General features: G+C 50.8%; 2 protein-coding genes across 12 annotated transcripts in view; one reads left to right on the forward strand and one right to left on the reverse strand.

The window, feature by feature from the left end:
- The window catches only part of LOC118656134 (nodal modulator 1), a 54,886-nt gene extending 53,318 nt beyond the window's left edge, over window positions 1-1,568 (reverse strand). For 2 of the 3 annotated variants that reach the window (XR_004967507.1, XM_036308991.1), the window contains exon 1: window positions 1,305-1,568. Coding sequence is in view for 2 of the 3 variants with exons in the window: in XM_036308991.1 (XP_036164884.1) it covers window positions 1,305-1,469 (165 nt within the window). In the remaining variant the exon portion in view is untranslated. The remainder of the gene's footprint in view (window positions 1-1,304) is intronic. The other variant, XM_036308989.1, reaches the window with a different exon arrangement.
- Window positions 1,569-4,149: 2,581 nt separating this feature from the next.
- Window positions 4,150-27,976, forward strand: part of ABCC6 (ATP binding cassette subfamily C member 6) — a 51,646-nt gene continuing 27,819 nt past the window's right edge. For 6 of the 9 annotated variants that reach the window (XM_036308377.1, XM_036308378.1, XM_036308379.1 and 3 more), the window contains exons 1-12: window positions 4,150-4,255; window positions 5,372-5,554; window positions 7,228-7,353; window positions 7,489-7,617; window positions 8,965-9,090; window positions 10,246-10,307; window positions 13,476-13,607; window positions 18,808-19,017; window positions 19,701-19,878; window positions 20,095-20,166; window positions 23,194-23,355; window positions 26,390-26,482. In XM_036308377.1, coding sequence (XP_036164270.1) covers window positions 4,220-4,255; window positions 5,372-5,554; window positions 7,228-7,353; window positions 7,489-7,617; window positions 8,965-9,090; window positions 10,246-10,307; window positions 13,476-13,607; window positions 18,808-19,017; window positions 19,701-19,878; window positions 20,095-20,166; window positions 23,194-23,355; window positions 26,390-26,482 — 1,509 coding nt within the window. In that variant the 5' untranslated portion in view covers window positions 4,150-4,219. The remainder of the gene's footprint in view (window positions 4,256-5,371; window positions 5,555-7,227; window positions 7,354-7,488; window positions 7,618-8,964; window positions 9,091-10,245; window positions 10,308-13,475; window positions 13,608-18,807; window positions 19,018-19,700; window positions 19,879-20,094; window positions 20,167-23,193; window positions 23,356-26,389; window positions 26,483-27,976) is intronic. The other 3 variants (XM_036308383.1, XM_036308384.1, XM_036308385.1) reach the window with 1 other exon arrangement.

Raw genomic sequence — 27,976 nt, forward strand, 5'->3', positions numbered from 1 at the left:
TTTTTTTTCTCTTTTAAATCCTTATCTTCTGCCCCATCATCAATAACCTCCTGAAATAGAAGCCACCCTTCCCTTGGGGCCCTGCCCACTCACCCTGACAAGCAACCTTCTATCCCTACTTCCTCATCACAAAGCTTTCTTGGCCATAATTCCACTGGACTGATCATCATCTAACTGACTAGGGCAGTGGTTCTCACCCTTCTGGCCCTTTAAATACAGTTCCTCCTGTTGTGACCCAACCATAAAATTATTTTTGTTGCTACTCCATAACTATAATGTTGCCACTGTTATGAATCGTCATGTAAATATCTGATATGCAGGAAGGTCTTAGGCGACCCCTGTGAAAGGGTCGTTCGACCGCCAAAGGGGTTGCAACCCACAGGTTGAGAACCGCTGGACTAGGGCTTTGCAACTTAATAAAAAGACTTCTGCACCAATCTCTAGTGTAATTCCAATAACTACCCAGTATGGCAATCAGGAGAGCACAGAGTCCCAAGGGGGTAAGCAAAGGGGGCCAGGTACTAAATATACAGATTCCCAGCTCCAGAGATGCCAACAGAGATCTACTGGATCAGGATCTCTGGGATGGGAACTGCTGCTTTTTAAAAGCATCCCAGTGAGTGTGTGTGTGTGTGTGTGTGTGTGTGTGTGTGTGTGTAAGGGGGGGAGGGGGGGAGGGGGAAGAAGGGGGGTTAGTGGAACAGAACTTTTGGGGGCACTGAGTTGTGGAGTTTGGGGGTAAGACTTGTGGTCTCTAGGGTTCCGGAATATGGCTTCTGGGAAATCTGAGTTTCAGGGGGTCCGAGTTTTGAGGACCTGGGTCGGGTCCCCAGGGGCCTGGGGCCTGCTGAGATGGGTGTTGGGAGAGCTGGGCCTGGATGCTGGGGATAGTCTGGGTTCTGGATTACCTTGACTGCATGCTGCGGAGCTGGAGTTTGGGCTTTCAAGAATCTGAGGGCCTTGGTTTGGAGGACCCTTGGTTTTGAGTGATCTGGTACAAGTTATGCACCACCATCACCAGAAATGTCCCGCACACCCCGCAGACCTTGCCCTGCGCGCGCGGGTTCTGGCCCCCACCACGCCTGCAGAGCCGGCCCCTCGGGAGGAACCTCCACTCCCGCGCGTCCCGGGGGGCGGAGGGCCCGGCGGCAAGTGGCGCCTTTAACGGGGAAAGGACTCCGGGGACGAGGGGCTGGTGGTAACCGCTCGGTGTCAGAGGAGAGACCACCGCGGCCCAGAGAGGTTGAGTAACCGGCCCAGGGTCACACAGCAAGCTCCGGCCGGGCCGCGGGGCGAGCGCTCACCTCGATGAGCGAGTAGTTGATCTCCACGTCCGACTTGACGAAGCCCCCGCAGCCCACCACGATGTCCTCGGAGCCGCGCGCCGGTCCCACGCCGCTCAGCAGCAGCACCACGGTGGCAGCCACCACCGCGGGCCCCGGCGGCCCCACGCCCCGGCACAGCCGCATGGCCCGGCCTCCGCCGCCCGACCCTCCGCAGAGGTCCCCGTCCCGCTCCGCACACCGCACGCTGCCCGCTGCTTCCTCCTTGGCCAGTGGCTGACAGCCCAAGCCCCGCCCCGCCGCCACCGCGCGTGCGCGCTCCGACCCCGGGCCCACGCCCCCAGGCAAGATGACTCCCGCGCATGCTCAACACCAAAAAGAGGTCATGTGTGCCCCCTGGAGGCCTGGAGGACTCCGCACACCGTCTGACAGGTGCAGTTGCAAGGCATATGAGTATAGGCACAAACTCTGAAGAATTCTACTTTGGAATTCAGTATCCCTGAAACTGGAAAGGACCAGAAACTATTAATTGAAGTAGTGTTCAAGAATTTTCCCAAATATTTCGCAGGTGATATATATATATATATATATATATATATATATATATATATATCAAAAACCAAGTTAGAAATTTGTATAAGTTGGTGCATTTTTCAATGATAAATGACCAATGAGGTTTTTTTAAAGCAAAACATAGGTCATTTAAGTTCAACATAACACTGAAAATATATATTTTTATTTTAATCCAAGCTCTAATAATATTTGCATAGAAACAAATTTTGAGGGTTGAATAGATACTGTAACATAGATTGAATTTAACTGCAGGTCACCACATAGAAATAGACAAAAATTGCTTTTTCTGACCTGACACTTTTGGAAAGCTTCCATTTTGCTCCTAAAAAAAATCAAGTGCTTTATTTTGATAGTTTTTTATATTTTGTTTCTAAATCATGAGGTAAAAGAAAATTTCCCACTGGAATTTGCCATTGTGGCTAAGACATTGAGATTCATAAAAACTATAAATCACAATGATCTTGAACTACCCAAAGGTCAAAACCCTCAGACTGGCTACAATACATCCACTGGGGATCTCAATAATGAGAGCATCTGACTTCAGTTTCTCAATCTGAATTCTCATTTGAAATACAGTGAGACTCTCAACTGTTTGGTTATAGAGAGAAAAGATTTAAATAATTGTTTTATTGCTTGAGGTTTGTTGTATATAGCTACAATTGAAATATATGCCCTTTACCCTTTCTAACATGCATCCCTGGTGTGTCTTGGCAAATCACCAGGGGGTGAAAAACCACCAATTAGAAAATACTGGCCTATGGAACCTTCTCGTCTTACAGAATGAGAAACTGAGGCTCAAAGAGAGAAAGGGACTTGTCTAGGGCTCTCTGCAGGCAGCCATGTGATGTTCAGAGTGCTGGAAAGTAGGTTTAGAGGTGCGCAAGTTCTGTCCCTGGCTCATAGATATTCTCTATGTTCATCCTGCCTTCCTGACCATTCCCCCTCGAATGTCTACCATTCCCCTCAAATTCATCTTTAAATACATACACAGAAATAAAGGACTAGGGCTGTGGCAATGCCAATTAGAGAGGGGGTTGCAGGCAGAGGGAGCTCAAGCTTCCCCAAAATTTCCAACAGCCTCCACCAAAACCACCACACATAAACAGACATTGTGTAAGTGTAAACCGCAGACCTGGCACACTCAGCTCCAAGACAGATCCTTGGGTTCTTTGTGTCCCTGCTCTCCCAGAAGACCCAGATAGGAGGATGGCTGAGGGCAAAACAAAAAAAGAAAGGGGGTGGGGGGGGGAGAAGGCCAGGGGAACCCAAGTGGTTGAGGTCCTGCAGGAAGCAGGGGAGAAGATGAGGTCAAGAGCCTGAGAAGTAACAAGGCAGCATGGAGAGAGCAGAGGATTTTCATCCTGCACCCAAACGGAGCATCTGTGCTTATCTGTCTGAAAAAGTTGAGCATTTCCGTCCTATCCTGAAAAGAATGCGTGCTCATTGTAGGAAGAAAGGAAATAGAATAGGAAAGAAAAAAAAAAAGAAAATTGGGATTCCCATAATGCTGCTTTAGTGCACTTCCATCTCTTTATTTGTGCATATAGGCCACGTAGAACCATTTCCAAAAAGAACTCGTGGCTGAGGACACACCTTGCTTTAAGGCGCAGAAGAAGGTAAATGATATGACTTTCCCACTTTCTCCAACTTCAGCATATACTTTTTCTTTTCATGATCAGAGCCTATTTTAGGCTATGATCTCTTTTTCACTTAGCATTTTGCAACCATCTTTCCAAATTAATATATTTCTGCAACGGCTCTTTACACCACTACGTAATAACCTATGAGTGAAGTAATAATACTAATGCTAATAATAGCTAACTTGCTGAGCATCTATGTGTGCCTGGCACAGTGCTGAACTCTTTACTAGTCATCTTTTTAGAATCTCCCCACTACCCTGGAAGCAGACAATGTCCATCCCCACGGATGAGAAAACAGCAGCTGAATCAGACGGTTCCCCCACACACCCCAGTTGTTGGACTCTTAGCATGTGCACACCTGTTAGGTTCTTTCATTGGGATCAATTCCTGGAATTGCAGTTCCACAGTATTCAGGAAGTTCGGGGTGACACTTTTTGCGCGGGCCTGGAGTGTTACCTGGAGGTGCCACTGCACTTTCAGGAGCTGGGGGATCCCCTCCCCAGGAGCCCGTTGGTGCCTCTCTGAGCCTCGTTTCATCCCTTCTTGCTCCACCCTGCCCCCGCCATGAGGCTGGACCTTGCCCGGTGCTTCGCAATCCGGGGCTGGAATCCAGGCCAGGCCTGCCGGGCTCCGCCCCTTCCCAGTCTAGGAGCCCCGCCGAGGGGCTGCCAGGGACTGACCTACAGACCCACGGACAGACAGACAGACGGAAAGACTGTGCTGATGGCCGCCCAGGGAGAGCCCAGCGTGGGACCAGGAGTGAGTGTCCCCTGACTGCCCCACGCCCCTTTTCCCGGTTTGGTAGACCTCTCAGGAGGTATAGTTCTGGGGAGGGGAGATACCCGCAAATTACTAGGCTGGATGAACAGCAGGGGAGGGCGACCCCTTTAACCAAGCCCATGCCCAGAAGAGCCGAGCCCGGTTAAAGGGGCCTCCAGAACTCCAGGAACTTTGACCCCTATTTGCATAAAGCTTCAGAACCCCCATGTCTCTCATGAAGGCTCTAAGCAGAGGACTCTAGGGAGTGGAGTTCATGGGATGGTAGTAAAGGTCACGATTTCAGGGGTCTGGTAGGTAAGGCAAAAATAACAGCTGATGTTTAAATGAGGGCCTACTTTGTGCCCAGCATCTTAGAGATTGATTCTCCTATCATCCCCCCTTTGCAGGGAAGGAAACTGAGTCATAGGGAGGTTGCAGTTTACAGAGCTGGTGAGTGGTAAATCCCGGAGGAGTCAAGATTACCAGAAGGGAGGGAGATGGGGACCGTTAATACAGCAGAGAGGAAACTGAAGAGGCCATGTTCTGTAAACTTCATATTCAAACTTCTTCTAAGCGGGAGAGAAGGCCAGGGGCCAGGATAAAGATCACAAACTGAGAACAAAGTTTGGGGTCAATGGCGTCAGCTCTGTCGCTCCCTGTTTGTGTGAGTCCAAAGAAGCCTGTTCCCTCTCAGTGCCTCAATTTCCAGGTCTGTGAAATGGGGGCAGTGACACCTACATCCTAGGGTTGTTATAAAGGTTAAGGGACAGTCCGTACCCAGCACTTTTCAAGGAGCCCAGGTCTCCTAGACTCCCGGACCCAACCACGTGGGTTCAAATCCTAGCACCACCACTTTCCAGCTCGGTGACATCAACCAAGTTACTCAACCTCTTTGGGCCTCCGCTTCCTCATGTGCAAAATCAGTGTGATCATTGCATCTACCTGATAGGGTTGCTGCTAGGGTTAAAGGAGTTGAGAATTATAAGGTATTCCAAAGAGTGCTTGGCATGTTTTCATATAAATGTCAGGGGTCCAAAAAGTCGCCTGGCCCCTCAGCAGGTGAATTTAGGACCCCTGTGCTGTACCATCATAAAAGTCGCCCTGGTGTTCCCTCAGGTCTGGAACCAGACGGAGCCTGAGCCCGCTGCTGACCGCCTACTGAGCCTTTGCTTCCTGAAAACGGCAGGGGCCTGGGTGCCCCCCATGTACCTCTGGGCCCTTGGCCCCATCTACCTCCTCTATATCCACCGCCATGGCAAGGGCTACCTCCGCATGTCCTCCCTGTTCAAGACCAAAATGGTAGCTACTGCCTCTGGGAGCCTGGAACCAGACAATGGTTGGGGGGCGGGGGAGGAGCAGGCTGGAACCTGGCAGAGACCCCGAAGCGGGCACTCCTCCCATCAAGAAGCACATGGGGTGGGGACAAGAAGGGAACTTAACCAAACAGAGCAGCACGCCACAGGATACAGAGGTAAACTCAGTGGAACAAGGTTCACTCAAACAGATTGGTAATAATGAAAACACACACACACACACACACACACACACACACACACTCACACACACACACACACACACACTCGCCTGCGTTCCTGGACAGTTTCTGGCCACCATAACCTGACATTCCGCAAAGCAGGGCATACACGAGGTAATTTTAGGATCACACTAGGATAAACCTTTTACATGTTTAACAGTTATGCATTGATTTTTATGTTTCCCAGCTCTCAGTACTAAAGAACAGTTCTTCAAATTGTTAGGTATCGCCCCGGCCGGTGTGGCTCAGTTGGTTGGGCGTCATCCCGTGTACCAAAAGGTTTAGGTTTGAGCCCAGGTAGGGTGGCATGCAGGATGTTTTGCTCTCATATCTCTCTCTCTCTCTCTCTCTCTCTCTCTCTCTCTCTCTCTCTCTCTCTCTCTGAAAATCAATAAAAAATATGTTGGGTATCTATTTTAGTGAGTTACAAAAACACTGGCATTGTAAGGGTGAGCCTTTCTGCTCAACTATCTATCCCATTCTCCTCCAGACTTCTACAAGAATGCCCTTCAACGTGCATTCATTCCCATACCACCTAGTTAATTTTTGTCCTATTGCCAACCATCTCTCTATGGTTGACACACTCTCCCTTAAAGGGCCAGGTAGTACATATTTGAGGCTGAGGGGATCATGTGGTCTCTGTCCTAACTACTGAGTTCTGTCATTGCAGCAAGAAAGCAGCCACAGACCACAGTAAACAAATAGGCACGACTGTGTTTCAACAAATATTTACAGTCGCTGAAATTTGAATTTCATGTAACTTCCACGCAGCATGACATATTTACTCTTCTTACTTTTGTTCAATGATTGGCAAATGTCGAAAGCCATTCTTAGATCACAGGCAATACAGAAACAGGCCATGTGCCAAACTCTGCCTGCAGGTGGTAGCGTGACCCCTGCTTTGACTAACTGAGGTACTTCCAATACTTTCCCTGGTGTGCCTCGGTCTGGCCTTCTCTCCCACATGTAGGCACTCCCACTTTTTTGCTCTCTCTTATTCAAGAGAGATTGAAGCCTTCAAGAGAGGGCCTGGAGACATACAGGTCCCAACGGAGAGTTTCCCTTTGGTTTAACAGTAGGGGTGGAAAGAGACTTGAAGGAAGTGTAACTTTTTCACTGGTGAGTCTATTTCATCCCACTCTGTTCCTTTGTACCTGAGCTCTCTCCTGTGCACGCCTGGAGCACCGCCAGCATTTTGGAAAACACGGGGTTGGCTCCAACCCTGTTTTATTCTTATATGACAGTTACAGGTCAAGATCGGTTTGCAACACCCCTCACTGCTTTTTCTTACGCAAATTTCCCCTCCATCAGGCACTGTTAAATTATGACATTGGTACGTGCAGTGCCCCATCCAGAGCCATAGTGACGTGGGGTCACGGTGCAGTTTGCCACCGCCTTTCTTTTCACCCACGAGCCTCATCTAAGCCTGTCTCCCCAGGTGCTTGGGTTCACCCTCATCATCTTGTACACCTCCAGCGTGTCTGTCACTCTTTGGAGAATCCAGCAGGGGATGCCCCAGGCCCCCGAATTCCTCATTCACCCCACCGTTTGGCTCACCACGATGGTAAGGACATCCTAGGCTTGCTCCTGGCTTACTGCCTTGCCTTGCCTCAGTGAAGGGTGGGGGGCAGAGTGGGGCTTCCCCCTGCATCCCGCCCCCCGCCCCACCTTAAGAGGTGTCTCCTGACTTTCTGTGCAGATCTTGGCAGTGTTCCTGATCCACATGGAGAGGAAGAAGGGGGTCCAGGCATCTGGGGTGCTGTTTGGGTACTGGTTGCTCTGCTGTCTCTTGCCAGCCATCAGCACTGCCCAGCAGGCCTCACAAGGGGTAAGTGGGGGCCTGGGCCACCTGGGGAAACCACAGTGACAGTTTCAGGCCTCGGGTCCCTCCTTCCTCCTCCCCTTTCCACACACAACCTGTTCTCTACATAGACACAAACACCACGGGTGCTTAAGCTCTAGCGACTCACAAGCCCACTCCCTCCCATCGAAGTACCCATCATCCCCATGTCTTTGTCGGCACAAATTCTCATGGTCGTACACACTCACAGCACACACTTTACTTGCACAGCAGACACACTGGGTCCACACAACCACACGCACACCTGCATATGTGCATTCACACCTGCTGCCACCCAGTTGTGGCTGTGCCTTCAAGTTCCCACACTACACACACATTCACACAGCCCTCCCACCGCACCTGGGAACAGATACACTGTGGGTTGGCAAGCTCGGAGCTCCCACGTGAAATTCCAAACTGGTCCTATACACAGAGGGCAAAAGGTAGGCCACTTTAGACTGGAATGTGGTGGTTTAACAAGCAAGGGAACTTGGTCACCACAAGACAAGGAGATCTCCACATCCACCCACCAGAATCTTAAAGTTTATACAGCAGCCTTAATGGGGTTCAGTCACGTGAGCCATTCAGACACCTTGCTCTCTCAAGGCTGCCTCATTGGAACAGGGGAGGGTGTGGAGCCTCTGATGGCCCAGGTCCAGCTTGTAGGTCATCTCACAGTCACGTCCTCTCCATGACCTCCCCCGACACACACCTGCACACACTCTTCCTCATGCATGCAGGTTTCCCCTCATGCTCACCTGCTCCCACCCTCACCCGTGCTCTCATGCATCTGTATTTCCACGCTCATTTTGCACACCTGCTCATATTCCTGTTTCCCAAACTGGACAGCAGCATTTCCATGTTAGGGGCATGATGGATCATTTTAACTGCAGAGAAAAATATATAGCCTAGACAGGGTTTCTCAGCACTCGTGGCATAATTCTCTTTTGGGTGGGGAAGCTGTCCTGTGTGTTGTAGGATGTTGAGTAGCATCCCTGGTCTCCACCCACTGGATGCCTGTAGCACTAACCCTCATCTTGGTAACCCCAAATGTCTGTCAACGTTGTCAAATGTCCCCTGGGGTCAAAGTTACCCCCAGTTGACAACCACTTGCACAGGTGGCACCCACCCAAGACCTGTTGGGCCAGATGGTTAAGAGGAGAGGACAGAGAACCACCCTTCTGTCCTTAAGGGCAGATTTTTACAAAGTAACCTTTGTCACTAATGGGAAAATTCCACAGGCCACCCACTAATGCATCCAACGGGGGATTCGTACAGTTGGCTTATCAATCTGCCTGCCTGGACTCGGTGAGACTTCTGTCTTCTCTCCCGCAGGACTTCCAGAGTGACCCCTTCCGCCACCTGTCCACCTACCTGTGCTTGTCTCTGATGGTGGCACAGTTTCTGCTGTCCTGCCTGGCCGATCGACCCCCCTTCTTCCCTAAAGAGCCTCAGCAATCTGTAAGTTGCCAATCCGGTGCCTCCCTTGTCCCTGTTCTACTTCTGGTCTCTGTCTCCCCATGTAACCAAAGGGGGTAAACTAGAGGACAGGCCTTTTCTTTTTTTATTCATTCCATCATTCAGCAATACGTGTATGGCACGTCTACTCTATGCCATGGGTTGGCCAACTTTTTCTGTCCAGAGCAAGATAGAGACTATTTTAGGCTTTGTGGGCCATATGGCCTCTGTGGCAACTACTCAACTCTGCTGCTGTAGCACAGACAGTAGGTCAACAAAGGGAATGTGTCCCAATAAAACTTTATTTGCAGAGACAAGCAGTGGGCCAGGTTTGGCCCCCGGGGCTGCAGTTTGCCTGCCTTTGCTCTGTGCCCCAGCTAGGTACTGCGGGTTATACTGAATAAGCAGATGTGCCTATCTTCATGCAGCTAACAGCCAAGTAATAGAACCAAACATTAGTCACATAATTATACGAATGTGTGGAAAATTACACCTGGGGAAAATGCTCTGCAGGAGAACCTTGCGGTCCCTGAGAGCTTACAACAGGTAACGTGAACTCAGGAGAGAATTCTCTGAGGAAGAGACAGTTGATCTGAGGTCATCTAAAAAGAAGCTCAACTGCTTAAATAACCAAGTTAAACTACAGTCAATTATTTTTTCCATGATAAGGGCAGAAAAAAAAATTTAAAAACTGATAACAAGCTGTGATGGCAAAGATGTGCTGAGATGAGCACTCTTGTGCCCTTTTGGTGAAGAACATAGATAGGTGCAATTTTCCTGGAGCCACTGGCAAAATCTCAGGGCAGAGCCCTGTCTACTTCCTCACCACAGTCACTGAGGGATGCGGCTCAGAATGTTGCTATGTCATGCATGGTCCTTGCTTGGAGAACTGCCTGGTCTCCATATTAATAATAGTTGTTCTTCGGGGAAACGGTTAGTTCTTCCCTTTGGATGCTGTCAGTCCTGTGGCCCAGTCCCTTGTTGCCTTGCCTGCTAGGTGTCTACCTCCGACAAGTAGGTCGGGCACACCGCTGTGCGCTTGGAGGCTAAGCTGATGGTCATTTCCCCCTGTCTTCCTGCCCTTGGCTCCCCTGGCCACAGACTGGCCTTGGAATGTGAGACTGCGTTCTCCTCTTGCCCCATCTTTTGTCTTTACAGAATCCCTGTCCGGAGGCTGGGGCCTCCTTCCCCTCCAAGGCCATGTTCTGGTGGGTTTCTGGGTAAGTACAGTAGCTGGGAAGGGCTGAGGCAGTGCCTTCCTCACCTCCATTTGCTGCCCTGATTTGTTACCACCGTTCGTCCCCCATGAGGTTCCAAGGCCAGCTGGCTTTCTCTGCTCCAGCCTCAGTGCGTCCCTCTCAAAGTGCCCATCCGCCACATCCCACTCCTTCTCACTCACTGGAGTGAGATTTGGGCTTGAACCCTGGATCTCTCTCTTAGCCGGCCATATCACAAATATGGAGTCTTAGTTTTCCCCTCTTTAAAATGGGAACAACTCTACTTTCATTGAATGTGAAGTGGTTAGTGCTTGTACATAGCAGGTGCTCAATAAAATTGTCTCTTGCTCAGCGTCAGTCATTCCATCAACATTTAATAAGCACTTACTATGTGCTAAGCACCAGGGAAAGACCAAATCTTTACCCCCTGGAGGCTCCCAGGCTGGTAGAGAAGACATGTTTCTCCAGGGTCAGCACACTGGGCACTGAGGGTGTCCCCACCCACCAGGCCCCCTCCTGAGCACACTGTGGTCAGACTTCATAGTACCTAAATTGGAATCCTAGCCCCACCGCTTCCTGGCTGTGTGACCTTGGGCAAGCTACTTAGCCTCTCTGTGCCCCAGTCTCTGCACCTATAAAATGAAAACAATAATAGCATCTACCTCATAGGGTTGTGAGGATTAAATGAAATACAGTTTATGAAGAACTTAGAACAGGGTCTGGCCTACAATGAGTGTTATATAAAGCAGCTGCTAAATGCATGCAGAACGGGATGCTCTGGGGGTGTGGAGCTGGTGGAAAGAGCATAGAAGTGCTAGAAGAAAACAGACCTACCCCTCTGTTTCCCAAACATAGATATTTATGGACCATTCTTCAAGCTTTTTGCCTTATTAGAGTGTTATTCATACACTATTTACCTAACATTTTTTTCTTGAAATCAACTTACTTTTCTACTTTAATAGAATTTTTTTAAGGAAACTTTCTATCACTGCCAAATTGGAAAAATCTATGGAATCACTTGCCAGGTAGAACTCCGAACCTAATTTCAGTGAAAAGCCAGCAATGTTAATAATTTCTAGATCAGAACTGCTGCTCGCCTGAGTTTGCTCTGAGTTAGGGCAGGAACTTGAAAAGTCTCAGAGAGGAGCACAAATAAGACCTTCTCCTTGGCATCATTGGAAAGATTATAGAGACCCAGAAAGAAAATAACGCTCTTCCTTCAGAAGTCTATAGTATTTAATTTCTGTGTATGTGTGCTGGCTTGCAAATTGGCCCTGTACCCAGAAGGCAAAGAGAGATGGAAGAGACAGGCTCTAGAATGGTAGGTGGCGGTTTTCACAAGCAAGGGAGCTCACCGACAAGCCTCATCTTGGGCTGCAAGACAAGATCTCCACACTCACTGGTCAGAATCTTAACAGTTGATACAGAGGCCTTAATGGGTTCAATCACGTGGATCTTCCAGATGGTCTCAACATCTTCCTCTCTCAAGGCTACATCCTTGGAATGGCTCCTAGTGCAGGAAGAGTGGGCAGTGTACACATTCCAAGGCAGGGGAGAGTGAGGGGCCTCTAATTGCCCAGGTCCAGCTGTGGGGGCCAAGCTGTGGGGTCAAGCTGTGGGGTCAACCAGTGGCCCCATCCTCTCAATGACCTCCTCCAGCAATGTGCCACTGACAGTCATCTCACATACCAGCCCCATGTGTGGGGAAACACTGTAATTTTAAGGCAAAAAAAAATGAGGTCCATTGATGAGAAGTGACATGACCATGTCACAGAGTTGATAAGTGGCTTCAAGTGACAAATCTTGGGCCAGGGGATGAGGATAAAGGCAAGGGCTGTCTTCATCCCTATGGAGGAGAAAGACACTAAATAAATGATCAGACTGAAATAGTAAATGATCATAATTGCAACAGCATCCTATACAATAAAGAGCTAATATGCAAATGGTCACCACGTCCTCATGCTGTCACACCGTAATGGCTCAGACACTCAACACTGGGGAGAGAGGAATGGGGACCAGCCAGGCACAAATGAGCTTGCAAGAGAGGAATGGGGACCACCCAGGCTGTGGCCCTGGAGAGGGACAAGCCACCCGTCCCGCAGTCCTGGGCTCCTTTGGCTGTGGCCTGGGCAAAGCCGGCCTGGGTCCTGGGTGCCTGGGGCTGGCCAGAGGGAGAGAAGCCCAGGTCTCGGGTGCCTGTGACCAGCCGGAGGAGGGAATCCTGGGTCCTGGGTGTGGGGTGAGGCAGAGGCGGTAAGGGGTGATCAGGCCAGTAGGGGAGCAGTTAGGGATGATCAGGCAGGCAGGCAGGCAGGCAGAGGTGGTTAGGGGCAATCAGGCAGGCAGACGTGGTTAGGGGCGATCAGGCAGGCAGGCAGAGGGGTTAGGGGCGATCAGGCAGGCAGGCAGGCGAGCGGTTAGGAGCCAGTGGTCCCGGATTGCAAGAGGCAGTCAGACATCCCCCGAGGGGTCCCAGATTGGAGAGGGTGTAGGCCAGGCTGAGGGACCCCCCTCCCATGCACAAATTTTGTGTACCAGGCCTCTAGTTATAAATAAAAAAGCTCAAGAAACTATGGGATCGTTTAATGGGGGGATCTGGACAGCAGAGGTCATCAGGTGGGCTTCTAGGGAAATCCCATCTAAGCTGAGGTGAAGGACAAGTCAGAAGTGACCAGGTGAGGAATGCAAGAAAGGAGTTTTGAGCGGAGCCACACGCATGTGCAAAGGTCCTGAGGCCGGATGGCTGGAGGGTGAGCGAGGAGGAGAGGGGGAACATGGAACACCGAAGGAAGAGTTCAGGTTTTCTCCACAGTGATAGTTTTCCATTCCGGACTTCTGACTCCTAGGGAGGTGTATTTCCCCTGCCCCACAGGCCGTCTCTTGGTTAAATCTCTCTGAGCCTCTGTTTGCTTCCTCTTCTGTAAAATGGGTCAATAAAAACCTCTCAGATGGGCTCATGTGAGCATTAAATGACATGATCTTTATAAACTGGAAAGTGCCAGCAAATATTAGGTGCAGTTAAGTTCATTGCTTTCACTTTACGGAGGGGCCAGCAGAGGTGCAGAGAGGGAAAGGGACTTACCCAGGGTCACACAGCTACCAGGCCAGGACTTTGATGGGGCAGAAGACACAAGGAGCCTGCCTTGGTGACCCTCTTTTTTTTTTTGACAGGCTGGTCTGGAGGGGCTACAGGAGGCCACTGAGACCAAAAGACCTCTGGTCCGTTCGGAGAGAGAACTCCTCAGAAGAACTTGTTTCCCAGCTGGAAAGGGAATGGACAAGGAGCCGCAGAGCAGCCCAGCGGTGAGTGTGGAATCAGAGAGAGAGAGCTCAGCTGCGCGGTTGGTTAGCAAAGCTCCTCTCATTTGGCCCCAAACACAACCACCAACCATCCTCTGGCTCCACCTCCACAGTCCCCTTCCTGCTGGCGGATGCCACTAAGCATTAAGGAGTCAGGAGAAAGGGACATTCCGCCTCCCCCTGCCCCGCCCCTGCCCTGAGTGCTTCGCAGGTTCCCAAAGGAAAGGGACAAAGTGGGAGCTCCACAAGGCCTCTAGAAGGAAGCTCGAATGCTGGGATGGCAGGCAGGAAACAGAAGGGATGTTTTAAGACTGGGGTGGAGAGTTGGGTGGTGGATCAGAAATGCAGGCAACTATTCACTTATGTCACCGAGTGATTCGTTTCCTGGGCCTCGGCTTTCTTACCTGTTCAGTGGGGGTGCCATCCCCTCTCCCCTAACTCATAACTTGTGGGAGACGAAAAGAAAATGATTTTAGAAAAGAACTGAGCGAATTCTTCGAAAACGGCAAAGCACAAGCAATACCAGTTCCCCAGAGGAGTTCAAGCTCTCTCTAGTCCTGTCCTCTCTGCCCCACTCCTGCCCTCCGTGGCATCTCTGGAAACTTCGGTGGGTGCCTTGGAGTCTGAAGAACCAGTTTGGGAACCGTTCGTTGTTCTAGAGAAATGAGCTGACAACACGAATGAAACCTGAGGTTTGGACAAGTCGCTTGACCTCACTGGATCTTGGTGTTTCGGGGGACAGACGAAAGTAACTTAGTTCTGTGGGGAAAGTTACATTTCCCTTATGTACTCTAAGATTTTGTGGTGGTGGTGGCTGTAGATGCTAAGTCCCACAAATTAGCAGGAGAGAGAGAGAGAGTGAGAGACTGTTGGCTCACAAAGCTGAGAAGGTGGGTCTGGCTTCAGGTCTGGCTGAATCCAGGGGCTTACATGGTGTCCAAATTCTTTCCCCCATCTCTCCTCTCAGCTGTTTCTGTGTAGTCGGCTCTTCATAATGCCATCTCTCCTAGCTTTCCTATCGGAAATCCCAAGGAAATTGGGATTGGCTGGCTCATGTGGGGCCACTCCCATGGCTAGGGGGTGGGCCCTATTATTGGTGGTTCCTTGAGAGTCACACAAAGAGGGGAGGGGAGAGGAGGAACTGCTCCCCAAAGGAAGAGGGTGGGTTGCTCAAAAAGGGGTGAGTATATGGGCAAATCGAAGCAGCAGCTCCCTCTCACACACCAGGCATAGTACTTGCTGAACTTCCCCTCCACTCTTAAATTACCTTTGAGGGGCAGAATTCATTCACAAAAGCCCTGGTGTCTCACCCGCTCTCTCCCTGCTCTGGCTTCCCTTGCCAGCATGAGAACACGGGAACACTGGAGCTGGTGGATGGAAACATTCCCCAGGGCAGGCTGAGGACCCATAAACAGTGGGCAGAAAGAAAAGAGGAAGGCATGGTTATACAAGGACCCAGCTCAGTCATGTTCCGAGCTGACTGATGAGACACAGAGGGAACTTTGGTTTTAGGTCTGAAATATGTTGCAACTTTTGGAGGAAGAGGATGTCATCCTGAGAGGTCAGCAGGTGCTACCTACTGGCCAGGTCAGGTTTCCAAGGTATACTTGGCCCACATGGTGGAATGTTGTTCTTTGGGGTTTTGTTTTGTTTTTAATAAGTTGCCAACATTTAAAACACTAGAGATGTCGCCTAATAATCTGGAATTCTGATCTCTCTTAAAGTAGACAGGCGATGCTGGGTCACAGCCCCGCATGGAACAGGAGAGTGGATCTGGGTGGGGGCTGCCCCATTACAGAGGGCAGGTGCTCTTCAGCTTGCCACAGTCTCCACCACGCCCTTTTGTCTCCCCCGACTCAAACCTGGCCACTCACTCACACCCTTGCCTCACCATGTGGTCATATGCAAGTCCTGCACAAATACACCTTTGGTCCAGAGACCAAAGGCTACACACCAGTCTAGAGGCTTCCCTGGAAGAAAAGTGAAGCCCCCTGTAGCGGAGGAAGTTGGCTACAGCCTGCAGGCTGACCACAATGACTCGGAGCTCTGGGGCAAGCAGCTAGAACAGGACGAGCAGTACACCCAGCCGGAGGAAGCCTTCACAGTCATCTCTTTGCCCACTCAGAAACACTGAGGCTCAGAGGGCAGGGGACAGAGCTAGCGTTTGACCTCAGTCCCCTGGCTCCAAGGCCAAGTTCAGTCCACCAAACCAAGTTACCTGCTTCCTTCCTTTTTTCCTTCCAAAAATCTTTATAACCTTATGCACCAGGCACTTCTGTTAGGCCCTTTGCACCCATCACAGCTAATCTATTTCCCCCCCATTCATTTGGCAAGTGTTAACTCAGTGCCTAACTACATTCCGGAGCTGAACTAGGTGCTGGGGAAAAAAGCCAAAAGTCTCCCCATCTTGAGCTCTAACAAGACCAATAAGTAAAGGAGAGAGTTGGAGAGAGTGAACATGGCCGTGAAGGCCAGTCATGAAAGGATGGAATCAGATGGGGCAGGGTGGTTGGGAAAGGCCTCCGCAGGGAGGTGACATCCTTTTGTCATTCGAGACCCAAATACCAAAATGCACGTGGCAGGTCATGCACAGCTCAATGACAAAGGCCAAGCCACAGCCCTCTGAGATGCCAAACCAAACAGCAAGCGAGGCCAGGCATGGGGGACAAGGCCTTGACCTGGTCAGCGAAAGTCTGGCAACCTACGCTTGCCACGGTCTTTTTCTTTTTTTTTTCTTTTTGGTGGGTGGTGAGGACCATAAAGAGGCGCGGTGTAAACCATGGATGGAGATCTGGGCTCAGATCCCTGCTCTGTCCTTGCTGTGTGAGCTCGGGCAGCTGTCACCACCTCTCTGAGCCTCAGCCTTCTCTTAAGTAAAGTGGGGAGCCTGTGATAGCCGGCAGGCAGGGAAGTTGAGAGGAGTTGGTGCAATCGGGCATGTACAGGACAGATCCCAGTGCCTGGTCCTGGGTTCAAGCTCTGTACGTGGGCATTGATATTAATGATAACTCCATAGTTTGTCAGAATTGGAGGGGACGCAGAGAGAGAGACTAGCTCCATCACACACAAGGACACAGAAGTACAGAGAGGGGAGCGGTCTGCCCAAAGTCACACAGCAGCTGGGCTGTCAGCAGCTGCATCACCACCAACCAGCCTCTCCCTATGACTGAGGAATGCCTGCCTCAGGAGGGGTCCTCTGACTTTCCTGCCTCCCCCTCCGCCACCCTAGCTCTCCCTGTGGCCCCGGGTTATGACCAAGGCCGGGCTCTTTTTGCTTCAGGGCTCCTGAGCTTCTATATGTGGTGTCATACAGACAAGGAGTGCCAGGCCCATGGATATCAGCAGGATTCTAAACCAGTCTAAACCAGTCTAAACCACCTAAGGGCTGTTGTGGAAGAAGGGAGGGCTGCATATTGGATCAAAGAGGGCCCGAAGGCAGAGTTGGGATAAAATCCCAATTCTCTTACTTCTCAGCTATGTGCCCTCGGACAAGTTCACTCTCTGAGCCTTAGTTTCCTCATCTGTGAAATGGGCTTAACACCTGGCTTGCCAGGTTCTTAGAAGGACTAGGTCACAGTGATGGCGAACCTATGACACGTGTGTCAGAGGTGACACGCGAACTCATTGTTTTGGTTGATTTTTCTTTGTTAAATGGCATTTAAATATATAAAATACATATCAAAAATATAAGTCTTTGTTTTATTATGGTTGCAAATATCAAAAAATTTCTATATGTGACACGGCACCAGAGTTAAGTTAGGGTTTTTCAAAATGCTGACACGCCGAGCTCAAAGGTTCGCCATCACTGGACTAGGAAGTGCCTGGTGCGTAGACTAGGTGCTCAAAGCATGTGCAGTCCCATCACCATCCATGAGATCTTGGGGCTGCCTTCCTGCCCACTCCGCTCCTACCTGCCTGTTTGTCTCATAAGTGGGTGATCTGGAGGATAAGGAAGTGGGTGATCTGGGGGATTAGGAAGTGGGTGATCTGGGGGATAACGAAGGGGATGATCCGGGGGATAAGGAAGTAGATGATCTGGGGGATAAGGAAGTGGGTGATCTGGGGGATAAGGAAGTGGGTGATCTGGAGGATAAGGAAGTGGGTGATCTGAGGGATACAGAAGGGGGTGATCTGGAGGATAAGGAAGTGGGTGATCTGGGGGATAAGTGGGTGATCTGGAGGATAAGGAAGTGAGTGATCTGGGGGATACGGAAGGGGGTGATCTGGGGGATGAGGAAGGGGGTGATCTGGGGGATACAGAAGTGGGTGATCTGGGGGATACGGAAGGGGGTGATCTGGGGGATGAGGAAGGGGGTGATCCGGGGGATACAGAAGTGGGTGATCTGGGGGATACGGAAGGGGGTGATCTGGGGGATGAGGAAGGGGGTGATCTGGGGGATACGGAAGGGGGTGATCTGGGGGATACAGAAGTGGGTGATCTGGGGGATACGGAAGGGGGTGATCTGGGGGATACGGAAGGGGGTGATCTGGGGGATGAGGAAGTGGGTGATCTGGGGGATAAGGAAGTGGGTGATCTGGAGGATGAGGAAGGGGTGATCTGGGGGATTAGGAAGGGGTGATCTGGGGGATGAGGAAGGGGTGATCTGGGGGATAAGGAAGGGGGTGATCTGGGGGATAAGGAAGGGGGTGATCTGGGGGATTGGGAAGGGGGTGATCTGGGGGATAAGGAAGAACAGGGGAGGAGGGGAGGCTGGATCTGTGCTCACCCACCCCCTGGTTGAGAATGAATCCTGTAATACTGGGTCCTGCTGCTGACTGCTCAGCTGCCACCCCTGAGAATATGGAAAAGGACTGTCTTCATCCGTTGGGGCCGCTAGCAAAGTACTAGTAGCATAGACTGGGTGGTTTATAAACAACAAAGTTGTCTCTCACAGTTCTGGAGGCTGGGAGTCCAACATCAAGGCACCAGCAAATTCGGTGTCTGGCAAGGGCCACTTCCTCATTCAGAGACACTGTCCCCTCTGTGTGTCCTCAGATGGCAGAAGGGGCAAGGCCATTCTCTGGGGTCTTTGATAAGGTCACTAATCCCATTCATGAAGGCTCCACCCTCAGGATTTAGCCACCTCCCAAAGGCCCCATCCCCTAATACCATTGCATTGGGGGTTAGGATTCCAACATATGAACTTGAGGAAACATACTCAATCCACTCACGGACCCAGCGCCATGTCTCTTCTCCCCTAAGGCAAACTGCAGCAGCCGTGTTTAAGAGGAAAGGGAGCCTCCGCCGTGATGGGGAGCCCACAGAGGCCGAGGCCTTCCTGCAGCCAAGAGGGAGTGTGAGGGGCCCGCTGCTGAGGGCCATCTGGCAGGTCTTCCGCTCCACCTTCCTCCTGGGGACCCTCAGCCTTGTCATCAGTGACGTCTTCAGGTTCACTGTCCCCAAGCTCCTCAGGTGAGTTCAAGCCTTGGGTGCCTTGCTACAGTTGGTGGTCCTTGGGGTGGGGGGCGGGGGGCGGGGCTTTAGCTCTCCTGCCTCCACCTAGACCTCTGCTCAGGGAAGTGGAGCGGGGGGGGGCAAAAGGACACTGAGAAGGACCAAAGCAAATGAGAAGGTGACTGACCTTGGGGAGAGACAGTGAGTGACCACTAACCTGACTGTATCGGTTAGCTTTTGCTGCATAACAAAACACCCCAAAAGTGAAGGGCTTTAAACCACTTATTTACTTACGATAATGTGGTGAGCAATTCAGTTAGTGCACATGCACCCCAAGTCTGTTCAAATTTCCTTTTATAAGGATACCAATCATACCGAATGAAGGCTCACCGGGGCAGACTCACTTTAACTTATGCAGTTGCATTCCGAGGTGCTGGGGGTTCAGACTTCAACACAGGAATTGTGTGGGGTACAACTCAGCCCACCACAGGTGGGGATAAAAACGTCACTGCTCTTGAGCGGAGCTGCCGCAGCTCACTTTGAACATTAGCATAGAGAGTGGGGAAATAATTACAGTCCCTTCTGAAAATAAAATCTGCCACACCAGCTGGTCCTCCACGACCTGGCCAGGCTTGGGCACAGGCAACACCCGCGGGTGCCTTCTCTCACCAGCTCTACCTCCTCCCTCCTTCTCCCACAAGCCTTTTCCTGGAGTTCATTGGCGATGCCACAGCCCCGGCCTGGAAGGGCTATCTGATCGCGGTGCTGATGTTCCTGGCCGCCTGCCTGCAAACACTGTTCGAGCAGCAGCACATGTACAGACTCAAGGTGCTGCAGATAAGGCTGCGAACAGCCGTCACTGGCCTGGTGTACAGAAAGGTGAGCCGTGGGGAGAGGCGCGGGCCTTTCCCTTCTCCTCATCCTGTCCTGACCTACATGCAGATGCTGTAGCCAGGAAAGCAGGAGGGTTCACGTCACTGAACTGTTGATATCATCGGTGCCTGAAAACATATTCATTCCTCCGTTAATAGTTGCTTACCCTGCACTCGCACCTCCTTGGTTATTTCTCTAAGGCCCTGCATGATCTGACCCTAGGACCTTTGTGACCTCATCACATCGCATCATATGCCTCTTCGTCTCTTGCCCACCTGCTCCAGCCCAAACACAGTAAGCACCCTCCCACCCCAGGGCCTTTGCACTTGCTGTTACCGCTGCCTGGATAAACCTTTATGCAATCAACTCCCTCATGAGGATAAAGGACTAACCTTTGGTCAGTGCAGAAACTAGGTAATAGTGGACTGACAGCTACGTTACCAGGCAGCACGGCTTATGGTAAAAAATGAGCCCTGACCCATTGGGACATTGCATCTGACCTAGAAGTTCCGTTAGGGAACAATGAACACCTGGTGGGAAGCCATAGCTCTGGGCTTCTCTCTGTGCAGTGACTCTTATCCCTTTGGAGGATCCTGGAAGGACCCCCACAAGACTGATGCTATAAGAAACACTGGCTCCTGTGGGGTCTGGAGTGTGTGAGCCAGGGTGATGCTGCCCCCTGTGAGTCTCCTTCTCATACCTGAGCTGCCGCCTGAGGAAGGAGGCGGGTAAAGGGAACAGCTTCTTGGTGGCCACGAGGGTGGCTCCTGCTGCTGCCCTGCTGCTGTGTTTCAGACCCATGTCCCCTGAGCACACCGGAGCTACGCACGTGGGGCCGGGCCGGTCTTGTGAGTCCACGTGTTGAGTGAGGTGGATTGGAAAACCAAGGGCATTGCCCGTCCCATTCCCCACCCTGAGCGAGGAAGGCCTTCTTCATCTCAGGGCGAGGCCAGACCCCTCACTCTCCTCTCTGAGCTGCTCTAGGAGCTGTGTCATCTTATTTTCCGCAGCTGGTGTTTTGTTTTGTCTTTTTTTTGTTGTTTTGTTACTTCTCACCTGAGGACATTTTTCCCATTGATTTTTAGAGAGAGTGGAAGGGAGGGAGGAAGGGGAGAAGGAGAGAGAGAGAGAGAGACATAGATATGAGAGAGACACATCAATTGGTTGCCTCCTGCACTCGCCCCGACCGGGATCAGGGATCGACCTGCCCTTGACTGGAATGAAACCCGTAGATCAGCGGTTCTCAACCTGTGAGTCGCGACCCCTTTGGCGGTCGAACGACCCTTTCACAGGGGTGGCCTCAGACCATCCTGCATATCAGAAATTTACATGATGATTCATAACAGTAGCAACATTACAGTTATGAAGTAGCAATGAAAATAATTTTATGGTTGGGTCACAACAGAAGGAACTGTATTGAAAGGGCCAGAAGGTTGAGAACCACTACCTTAGATGCAAGGCTGATGTTCTAACCACACTCCTACCTGCCAGAGCTACATCTAGTGTTTTGACATCTGGGGCTTTATTGATCCTGGAGGGGCTGCCAATTCCTAGAGAAAGTAAATGACTCACCTGAGAGCACACATTTAATATGCAAACCACTGAACCCCGAGCCCATCCCCCAGCCCCCATGGATGGGGTTCTCACTTTCTGAGACACTCTCTCCACACACACACACACACACACCCACACACACACACCCTGCCCCATTCACTCCAGGGCCAGACCACTAGGCAGGGCTCCCACGCCCCCCAGAGCCTGCTGGGATTGTTGAAGGAAGCCAGCCCTCAGCTTGCTTGCCCTGCCGGGCGTTCCTTCCTGTGACAACCACAGTACAGGCTTCTGCCCGCCTCCCTCCACCCAACCTGGTGCTTCCCTGAGGGGCCCCTCCCAGGATGGCCACCCTCTCCTCTTGAGATCTAGGAGTATCAACACTATCTTGTCAATGACAGTCGTCTCCTGATGTGTGGGCCTTGACTTCCCTGAATAATAAAACCTGGATTTAAAACACTTCTTCGTGGCACTCGTCATAGCTGCCATGAAGGAAAGAGCTATGGAAGTCTTGACTTAATCGTGTTCCCCAGCTCAAACTCCACTCCCAGGGGAGCCAGCCCCATTCCCTCCGTTGTCCACAGCTACATTCTCAGTACCCGGCTCAGTGTGAGGCACAGAGTAGGTGCTCAATAACGATTCAAAGACTTTTGGGAGAATTTCTACCCTCAGTCATTCCCAGTTTATTCCTTCACCCCCTCACTTCTTTCCTCATACATAACACTGAGCATTCAACAGGCAGGAAGCGGTCTGCTGTGGCCCCAGGGATAGGGCGAATTTCCAGGCTGCCAGAGAACCAGGTTGGTATTTGAGAGGCACGTTAAATGCCTGTTGAGCCCGGGTCATAACTTGCTCAGCCTGGATTAAAATCCTAGCCTAGTCACTTACAAGCTCTCCTACTTTGGGCAAGTTGGTCAATTTCTCTGTGCCTCAGTTTCCTAAGCTGTAAAATGGGGTTAGTAATTCTGTATGTCTTTGATTCTAGTCTCACTTTTTTAAAATACTTCTGAAATCAAGATGCCTTACGTCTTAATTTAATTGGCATTGATTTTTTTTGCTTAATGATACACAAACAGAGAGGGTTTTATTCATGGCATTTTAAACTGAAATAGGGCAGTACCTGTCCCATGCAGTTGTGTAATGTGTTCATCACAGAAAACGGTGACACTGTGTATTGAACACAGTGCCTGCGACATGGTTAGCACTCAGCGAATGGCCACCACTGCCGTCACAAATCCAAGGTTTTCATGTATTTTGTGATGGACTATCATGGCTCCAACGCTTTAGGGATTTCAGAGTATTTTCCTCTTTGTCACCTCCCTGGATTCTCACAAAGGCCCTAGGACAGTGATGGCGAACCTATGACACGCAAACTCATTTTTTTGGTTGAATTTTCTTTGTTCAATGGCATTTAAATATATAAAATAAATATCAAAAATATGTCTTTGTTTTGCTATGGTTGCAAATATCAAAAAATGTCTATATGTGACACGGCACCAGAGGTAAGTTAGGGTTTTTCAAAATGCTGACACGCTGAGCTCAAAAGGTTCGCCATCACTGCCCTAGGAGGCTGGCTTAGGGGTTTTTATTCTCGTTAGAGATGAGTGAACGGAGGCTCAGGTGCTGAAGGAATCTGCCTCAATTAGCCAGGATCAGTCTTAGACCCAGACCCTACCCCCCTCCCTGCGCCTGGGGCCTCCCTGCCTTCCCCCCACCCCCATCACCGGACTTTCCCTCAGATTCAGGTCTCCTTCCTCCTGCCCTACCCAGGTCCTGGCTCTGTCCAGCGGCTCCAAAAAGACCAGCGCAGTTGGGGACGTGGTCAACCTGGTGTCTGTGGACGTGCAGCGGCTGACGGAGAGCGTCGTCTACGTCAATGGGCTGTGGCTGCCGCTCGTTTGGATCATCGTCTGCTTTGTTTATCTCTGGCAGGTGTGCTGGGCAGAGGGCGCTGGGATCTGAGCTGAATCCTACCCCCTCCTCCTCCTCCTCCTCCTTCTCTTCCTCCTCTTCCCTTATTCCTGTCTCCATCTGCACACTGTGGGCTAAAATGAGCAAAGTCTTAGACAAGGATGGCCTTTCCTTGACCTTGGGCAGGATGCTCATCCTCTCTGGGCCTCGGTTTCCTCATCTGTAAAATACTGATGATAATGACGACACTGACGCCTCCTGGGTACGCTATCGGGGTACTGGGGTAGCGAGGAGACAGACGAAGCCTGCTTGAAGTTACCAGTAACACTGGCGCACCAGCACCAGCAGCAAAAAAGACAAAACATTTTAGGGGAAAGAATTTGCTACCTGGTTTTCAAAAACCATAAAGTGACCCCGTGGCAAAAAACATTTTTAAATCAGTTTCTCGAACTTCCTTTCATCTAGTTTGTGGTATAGGATTTTCTTTCTTTCTTTCTCTCTTTCTCTCTCTCTTTCTTTCTTTCTTTCTTTCTTTCTTTCTTTCTTTCTTTCTTTCTTTTTCTTTCTTTCTTTCTTTCTTTCTTTCTTTCTTTCTTTCTTCTTTCTTTCTTTCTTTCTCTTCCTTCCTTCCTTCCTTCCTTCCTTCCTTCCTTCCTTCCTTCCTTCCTTCCTTCCCCCCCTCTCTCTTTCTTTCCCTTCCTTCCTCTCTCCCTCCCTCCCTCTCCCTTTCTTTTCTTCCTTTCTTTCTTCCTTTCTTTCTTCCTTCCTTCCTTCCTTCCTTCCTTCCTTCCTTCCTTCCTTCCTTTCTCTTTCTTTCTTTCTTTCTTTCTTTCTTTCTTTCTTTCTTCTTTCTTTCTTTCTTTCTTTCTTTCTTTCTTTCTTTTAATTAAAATCACAGACCTTGGAGTGGGACTGCCTGGGTTCAACGCCTGCTTTTACTACTTGCCAGTTATAAACCTCGCACAAGGAACAGCCCGCCGGTGCCCCATTCCCTCGTCTGTAAGGTGAGAATCACAGTAAACAACAGTGCCCCTGGCCTTGATGTTGAGTCTGCACTGAGCTGGTGCCTGTGCGCACTTAGACAGGGCCTGGCACTCAGCTGTATCTGCAGGCATCGGCTCACGTTATTAATTATGCAAGGAGGCGGAGGTGGGGCAGTTCATCTGAAGATCTTCCTCCAGCTCGGCTCCAGGTGCAAGGCTCACACTCTTTTCTGTAAAGGACCAAATTGTAACTATTTTAGACGTTGGGTTCCATGTGGTCGCTCTCAAAACTATTCAACTCTGCCCTTCGAATGCCAAAGCGGCCACAGACAACACTAAGCAGGGAGACAAGGCGGAGCTCCAGGGGGCCTGATTAGGAACACTGAAATTTGAATTTTGTGTAATTTTCACACATCCCTAAATATTATTTTTCTTTTCATTTTTTCAACCACTTAAAAATGTAAAAACCATTACTTTTTTTTTATTTATTTATTTTTTGTACAGCTCACAGGCTATACGAAAGCAAGTGGAGGGCCCTGGGCCATGTGCCATAGTTGGTAGGACCCTGGGTGGGTGTACCAGTGGCATATTAGTTGTGAGTGAGTGTGGAATAGTCCCAAATGCCACCTACTGTGTGCTATCATCATTACTGGTCCCCTACTTCTGTTTCCACAGACCTGTAGGGCAGGGGCCAGAACCTTTCTGACTTGGTACCTGGTATTCCATGCCTAGCACACAGTAGGTCCTTATCAAATACACATAGGGCACTTCAAACAGTTCCTGATGTGCACTACATAGATGTTAGCTGTTATTATAGGAATATGGGGAGGGGGAGGAGGACACAGAGAAATACAAGGCAATTGAGTAGGCCGACCCATGACCCAAGTGAGCCTACAGACAACACACCCATCACTTCCTGGCCTACTCAGAGGATCACCCTGAGATCCTAGTTAAGGAGGGGTAGGCATTGGGGTGGCAATAGTTAGCATGTGTAGCATTTTTGCCAATTGATACCATTTTATCAGAGAGTGTTTGACCTTCTATCAACGTTTTAGCATTTTCCCAGCACTGGCTCTCACGGCTGGCATTTGCCTTCTGGCACTTGTCTATTTAGCCACTGGGTGGCACTATTGCTACATAAATGAACAAACTGGCTGGTTTGGTCGTCAGGGAAATTTCCAAAACTGTTTTTTGGCTGATGGGAGAAACCAAGGCCCCCAGGCTGGAGGGAGGGTGAGGCTTGTCTAGAGAATGGGCCCAAATGACCTCAGAAGGAATCTCAAAAAAGTCACAGCCACTTACAGATCATCCTTCTACTCCCCCGCCTCCCTTCCCCCCCCCAACCCCCCCATTTTCCCTGTGGAGAAACCAGAGCTGAAAGGGAACGCAACTGTCCCAAAGTCACAGAGCTGGGGGTGGGGGTGGGGACGGCCAGACAAAACACAGGTGTCCAGTTAAATATACATTTTAGATACACTGAATAATGTATTAGTATAAGGATGTCCCAAATATTCCATGGGACCACCTTATACTAAAAACATATTCACTCTGTATCTGAAATCCTCATGTAACCGGGCAGGTGTCCTCTATGTTTATTTGCTAAGTCTGGCAACCCTTGTGAAATGAAGACTCAGGTGATAATGGATTGTATGACTCGAGCACTTAGCTTATTTGTGGGCACAGCTCTATTCCCATTTCATAGATGAGGAAACTGCTTCGTAGGGAGGGTAAGTCATGTGCCCAAGGCCACACTGGTGAGTGTCAGAGTCAGGATTTGAACCCAAATCCCGATTCCAGAGGCCTGACTTTGCGATCCTGACCAGGCACACCCCGCCGTTGTGTGCAGTACGTCTTTTCTTCCCCCTCATGTACAAGGTGTCTTCTTCTAGGTGTCTGTCCCATGATCCTGGTCTCCATGACCCGCTAGCTGCCCTCACCAGACCCTCTGCCACCCCCCTGCCTTCAGAACCAAGTGTGAGCCTCCAGCCCCAGCCGCTGGTGCTGACCAGGTCCCTCCGAGTCTACAGCAGGGCTCCTGCAGGAATCTCGTGACCTCCTCCCTCTGTCTCCAGCTTCTAGGACCCTCTGCCCTCACCGCCGTCACTGTCTTCCTAAGCCTCCTCCCTCTGAATTTCTTCATCACCAAGAAGAGGAACCACTATCAGGTTTGGTCATTGACAGGGAAATGGGAGGAGGGCCTGCAGGGGAGTGGGGGATGGGGTGCGGGCCTGGCATTGCCGGCCATGGTCTGAGCCTTTCAGCCACTCGGACCCGTGTCCCCACGGCCCCCATCTCGGTGGATGGCAGCTCTGTCCCTCCAGCATCCAGGCCACAAATAAGTCCGGGCTGGTGTTGACGCCTCTCTTTCACTCACATCCCAGGAGTCAGCTCCTTTGGTTGAAATTGCATCCAGAATGTTCCTCCTCCATACCCAGGCTCTCCAATCCCACTGTCTCTCACCTATGTCACTGCAGGGACCCCCCCCCCCCCCCCCCCCGCCATGGAGTCCCCACTTCTGGCCTCACCGCCACCTAGGCCTCTTCACACACCAGCCAGGGGTGCCTCCCTCCCATTTACCTCAGAGTCAAAGCCAAGACCCTGCCGTGGCCCTCTGCCCCCTGTGAGGTGGCCTCATCACCTCCTGCCCCTTGCTCATGCCCTCCCTGGGATCCTCAAACCTGCCCAGTTCCTGCCACAGGGCCTTTGCACTGGCTGTGCCCTGTGCCTGAACACCCTCATCCCAGGGGTCAGGTCTCCTCCCTCCCCTCCCTGAAGTCTGGGCAGCCCCTCTCCCTCCTGCAGCTCAGCTCCGTGGCCTGTGCTGTTTCATTCCATAGCTCTCGTCACCTAACCTGCCATAGGACACACTTAGTTCTTCCATTTATTGTCTATCTGTTGTCCTAATGAAAGTTTCCCAGGAGTGGGAATGCTCATTGATGCAGTCTCAGCTTTTAGAATACGCTTGTCATAGGTGTCCAATACATTCTTGGAGCCCTAGCTGGTTTGGCTCAGTGGATAGAGCATCGGCCTGTGAACTGAAGGGTCCCAGGTTTGATTCTGGTCCAGGGCACATGGCCAGGGGTTGCGGGCTCGATCCCTAGTAGGGGACGTGCAGGAGGCAGCCGATGGATGATTTTCTCTCTCATCATTGATGTTTCTCTCTGTCCCTCTCCCTTCCTCTCTGAAAGCAATAAAAATATATTAAAAAAATACATTCTTGGAAGCAAGGGGGGAGGGAGGAAGGAAGAAAGAAGGGAGGGAGGGAGGAAGAAGGAGGAAAAAAAGGAAGGAAGGGAGGGAGGGAGGAAGAAGGAGGAAAAAAAGGAAGGAAGGGAGGGAGGGAGGGAGGGTGTTGGATAGACTGTTTCTCCAATCTTCTATCTGGCTTCCTCTAAGACATTGTCCACACAGCTGCCCCTCTAACGATGCCCTTCAAAGGTGAAACCCAGTGGCCCCACCTCCACTGCCTGCCCTCCTAGTCCCAGCATGATCCAGGCCACCTCTCCTTCTTAGTCCCCCCCCCCCCGTCCCCGCCACACTCACACCCTCCTCTGACCTCACTGGATGTCCTCCAAGTCATGCTGTCTCCTCCATCTTCCCCTGCCCACCCACCCACCGTAGCTCATATGTCACCCCCACCTCCAGGAAGCCTTCCCGGT

The sequence above is a fragment of the Myotis myotis genome, unplaced genomic scaffold, assembly GCF_014108235.1.
Source record: "Myotis myotis isolate mMyoMyo1 unplaced genomic scaffold, mMyoMyo1.p scaffold_m19_p_5, whole genome shotgun sequence".
NCBI classification, from domain to species: domain Eukaryota; kingdom Metazoa; phylum Chordata; class Mammalia; order Chiroptera; family Vespertilionidae; genus Myotis; species Myotis myotis.